Genomic DNA, 4,689 nt, shown 5'->3' on the forward strand with positions numbered 1-4,689 from the left:
GATAATATTAAGCCAGGGAGAATAGTGAATTGTGAAGTTGATGCTGAGTGACTCAGAGGGACATTAACAAGTCAGCCAAATAGGCAGGCAACTTGGCAGATGAATTTCAATGCAGAGAACTGTGAGGTAATGTATGGTGATACAATACAGGCTCAAAGGTACACCTTTGAGGGGACTACAGGAACAGAAGAAGTTTGGGATTCTAATTCATAATTCTCTGAAGGTAGCCAGGCAAATTGAAACAGTTGTTAAAAAGGCTTATAAAATTCTTAGAGTAGAGGCAAAGAAGGTGGTGCAGGAAAAGCACATCCGGTCAGACAGCATCTGAGGAGCAGGAGAGTTGATGTTTTGGGCATAAGCTCTTCATCAGGAATGAGGAAGGGCTTAGGCCTGAAACGTCGACTCTCCTGCTCCTTGGATGCTGCCTGACCGGCACCACACTCATCACCTCTGATCTCCAACTTCTGCTGTCCTCACTTTCTTCCCTCATTCCTGATGAAGGGCTTATGCTCGAAACGTCGACTCTCCTGCTCCTCAGATGCTGCCTGACTGGCTGAGCTTTTCCAGCACCACGCTCATTGTCTCTGATCTCCAGCATCTGCAGTCCTCACATTCTCCTAATTGTTTATAGGTAAAGGCATGAGTGTAAAAGCAAGGAAGTGATGCTACATCTTTACAAATCATTGATCAGTTCACATTTGGAGTTTTGTGATTAGTTTTGAGCAGCTTATTTAAGGAAGGATGTTAAAGCTCTGGAAAGAGTGCAAAGGAGATTTACTAGAATGGAACCAGGAATGAGGGATTTTAGATATAATATGTTAGATATATTAGAAAAATTGGGCTTATTCTCCTTAGAGCAGATACAATGAAGTGGTGACCTGAATGAGGTGCTCAAAATTAAAGAAGGATATTCTGCTTTCACTAGTGAGTGTGTTAATAACTATGGGTCACAATTTTTGGATTGTCAGCAATGGAGCTAGGAGTGAGATGAGGAGAAACATCTTTATTCAGAGAGTTGTTAAGATAAAGAATGCATTGCCTGGGAGTGTGATGAAAGCGAATTCCATTGGAGGTTTTAAAAGAGAGCGAGATATATATTAGAAAGTGATGAATTTAGAGGACCATGAAGGTAGGGCTGGAGAATGTGACTAGCTGGATAGCTCTGTTGGGAGTTGGTACAGACATGATCGGTCAACTGATTACCTCTATACTGCAAATTGTATGATTGCATATGTGTATGAAGTGTCTGAAGTCAGAACTGACTTCAGTTCACTTTTCAATTGCCTATTGTTATGTGGTGGCTCAGTCATGTGTATCAAATGGGCTGAGAATCATAGATTCAGAGAGATCTACAGTGCAGAGAAAGGCTTTTCAGTCCATCATGTCCATGCTGTGCAAAAACAACCATCTAACTATTCTAATCCCATTTTTCAGCACATCACATTATATGCCTTAGCATTGTGAGTGCATCTCAATGCTACTTCTAGTGACGATGGAGGCTCCAATTCTTTTACTATCATGTTGCTGACTGGGAATGTTGCCAACCTTTACTGTCTACCATTGGCATGTATGGGAAGGACTTACGAACTGGTACTCATGATAACCATCATGTTTGGTTGCATTGTGGACACACCTTCTGAGGCCATCAAGTCTTGAAAGTAGACTTGAATTCGGAGCATCTAGCTCAGAGGCAGAACATTACCCACTGTGTCACTGGAAACCCATCCCCTCAAATGGCTGATCCTCTGGAATAGTGGGTGACAGCAAATTGCTCTGATTTGGAGAGTTAGAATTAAATCTATATCTTACTCTGCAGCATTTATACTGGCCACGATAAGACTCTTTAATCCCACTCAGATGCTGTAAGTGGTAACTGCCAGGGTGAAAGAGACAAAAATACAGATGGGTAATTCACCATAAAATACATTTTGTGGCACAAACAAATAGAACATTGCACAGGGGAAAAGGAATTGGAAATGAAGAGTGAGTGTATTAAGAATTTATTTTAGGCAATTTAAAACAATACCGAGGGAATTCACGTGGAATACACTTAATCTGCCAAACCTTCATGACAAAAACCTGGACAGGACAGAAACATTGAGAGAGGATCAAAAGCTTTTTTAAAGAGGTTTGAAACCAGCTTACATAGCTCAATGAGAACTGAAGAGGTCTTTTAATTAGTGTATAATTGTCTGTTTGGTTCCATCTGCAGAAAAGACCAACAGATTTATCAGAAAAACCAACGTGCATAATTCAAGTTACTTAGATCTTGTGTACACTTAAAATTTCAGCTAAAATCAATGATACATTTTGGCACATTGATTACATTTGCTTTCTGAAAAAATATTTTAAGAAGATCGACATGATCAAATTTTTCCACAAATCTTCAAATGTTGATTCTCAAGGCACAAAGAAATAATTATTTTCCACTCAACTTAGTAGGTATTTTTCAGTGTTTCATTGTTGCTAGTCTTTTTCTGAGGCAATGGATCTATTGTAGAGAGCACAGTATTGATCTCTGTGCCCCATAAGCTCCTGGGTTAATTGTTTTCCTTTATTTCATGCAGTTCTCCATTTTTTTTTCATCTGACTCAACCGAACAGATACTTTTTGTGATACGAATACTGACTTCTTTTGCTGGCATCTTGTTGGAATCCCATTTTTTCTTCTAAGTGAGCAGAAACAAGTTATTAAATATAAGAACAATCAGAGACATCATATTACAATACAGAACTAAGATGCACAGCAAAATGATTGCCACATGTCAACAAGTTAAGTATCTGTCTGATCCCATTATAGGCTTGACATGTATGCAGGTAAAGTTCATGGTGGAAAATTGAATATCTGAGAACAGGTGACTAGAGGTGATGTGTCTGAAAAATTGTTACAGCTTGATAACCAATAGTTAGTGCATAGGAGCAGATGTGGAAGAAGTAAGGAGTGGCTGCACTACCAGCTTGTTCCTGCCAGTGGGATGTCTCAGCATTTTGAGGACGGTATTACTCTTCATGAGCTTCTGACTACAAATAATTGACTCCTAGCAGAATACTGGGCACCTAGAAAGTGGCTCCAGCTAGCAAGGAGGTTGAATCCATGGGAGAAATTCCTAAAAGAGAAGTAATTTGCTGAGGGTAGCATGGTAGTTCCACCTGGACAATTGTGTAGAGTTTGCACATTCTCTCCGCGCCTGCATGGGTTTCCTCCAGGTGCTCAGGTATCCTCCCACAGTCCAAAGATGTACAGGTTAGGTACATTGGCCATGCTAAATTGTCCATAGTGTCCAGGGATGTGCAGGTTAGGAAGATTAACTGTGGGAAATGCAAGAATGGTGAAGAAGCTGGGTCTGTGTAGGATGCTCTTTGGAGGGTCAGTGTGGACTCAATGAGCCAAATGGCTTGTTTCCACCCTGTAGGGATTCTAGGATTCTGTTCCATGATTCAATGGACCACATTATCTGAATTACTGTCATCTACAATAGGTGGAAGATGTTTGGAATTCTCTTCCACAACTGAATGCAGGATCTGTTTTAATTATAAATCTGAAATCGATTAATCTTTGTTAAGCAGAGCTAGTGGGGGATATGGACCAAATGCAGTATATGAAGTTCGGCCACAAATCAGCCATTGTCAAACTGAATGATGAAACAGGGTCGAGGGACTGAATGACCAACTCCTTGTTCCCATGTCTTCTGCTTGCATATATTCCAGCCCTGGAAATGTTCCACCCCACGATACCAATTTACATGGAATAAAGAGGTTCCTTTCTGGCCCAGAAGCAAATCTCAGTAACTACAGTGATGGAACAGAAGCGATACAGTAGGTTGACCAGTTCCTTTAACTTTTTGACCACAATGATACCTCAGTTGAGCTAGGTTGACATTGGCAACTCAAGATAGCAAGTCCCTGCTTCAAATCATCAACCCATTCCCAGAACTAGATTACAGTCAAGTCACAGCATATTTTGGCAAAATATATATTTAATATATCTCTTCAGGCTGTTTTAACCTGAAACTTTGCCTATGACAGTGGGGTTCTTTTCCACATTGTTACCTGAGCGGCTCTTGTTTACAAATAGTTTTGTAACAGAAACATTTGCATTCATTTTGAGTGCGAGCAGCAGCTGAGTTTAAATGAACCCGGAAGGCTACAGCTAAGGTGAGACAGTTTGTTTTAAAATTACTTACCGGTAGCGGGCAGCGGTGTTTTTTTTTCTTCACAGACAGAGCGGGAGCAGCAGGGGGAAGTGACGACAACCAGAGGGGCAGCCGGAAGCTGGTGTAGCGCAAGCTTACCTGGATAGGTTGTTTTTCCTATAAAAGCGCGCAGGAGAGGAACCCGAGACACTACAGAGGTAGTGTCTCCCACCCTCCCTCCTCCTCTAACCTAATAATAAGATCCGTTGTGGTAAGTAGGTAAGTGCTGCATTTTGCTTGTTCTATTCTTTAGACCTAGTTTTTTTTTAAAAGGTTACTTTTAGAGGGATGGCAGTGCAACGTTCCTCTTGCAACATGTTTGAGCTGAGGGATGCCATGGTCGTCCCTGCTGATTACACTTGCAGGAAGTGCACCCATCTCCAGCTCCTCCAAGACCGTGTTAGGGAACTGGAGCTGGAGTTGGATGAACTTAGGATCATTCGGGAGGCAGAGGGGGACATAGATCGGAGCTTTAGGGAAGTAGTTACTCCAAAGAT

General features: G+C 41.4%; 1 protein-coding gene across 1 annotated transcript in view; it reads right to left on the reverse strand.

The window, feature by feature from the left end:
- Positions 1 to 612: 612 nt before the first annotated feature.
- The window catches only part of LOC122549570 (brain and acute leukemia cytoplasmic protein-like), a 48,553-nt gene continuing 44,476 nt past the window's right edge, over positions 613 to 4,689 (reverse strand). The window contains exon 3 of the mRNA XM_043689413.1: positions 613 to 2,668. Within this exon, the coding sequence (XP_043545348.1) occupies positions 2,555 to 2,668 (114 nt within the window). The 3' untranslated portion in view covers positions 613 to 2,554. The remainder of the gene's footprint in view (positions 2,669 to 4,689) is intronic.

This window comes from Chiloscyllium plagiosum, chromosome 4 (assembly GCF_004010195.1).
Source record: "Chiloscyllium plagiosum isolate BGI_BamShark_2017 chromosome 4, ASM401019v2, whole genome shotgun sequence".
Taxonomy (NCBI): Eukaryota; Metazoa; Chordata; class Chondrichthyes; order Orectolobiformes; family Hemiscylliidae; genus Chiloscyllium; species Chiloscyllium plagiosum.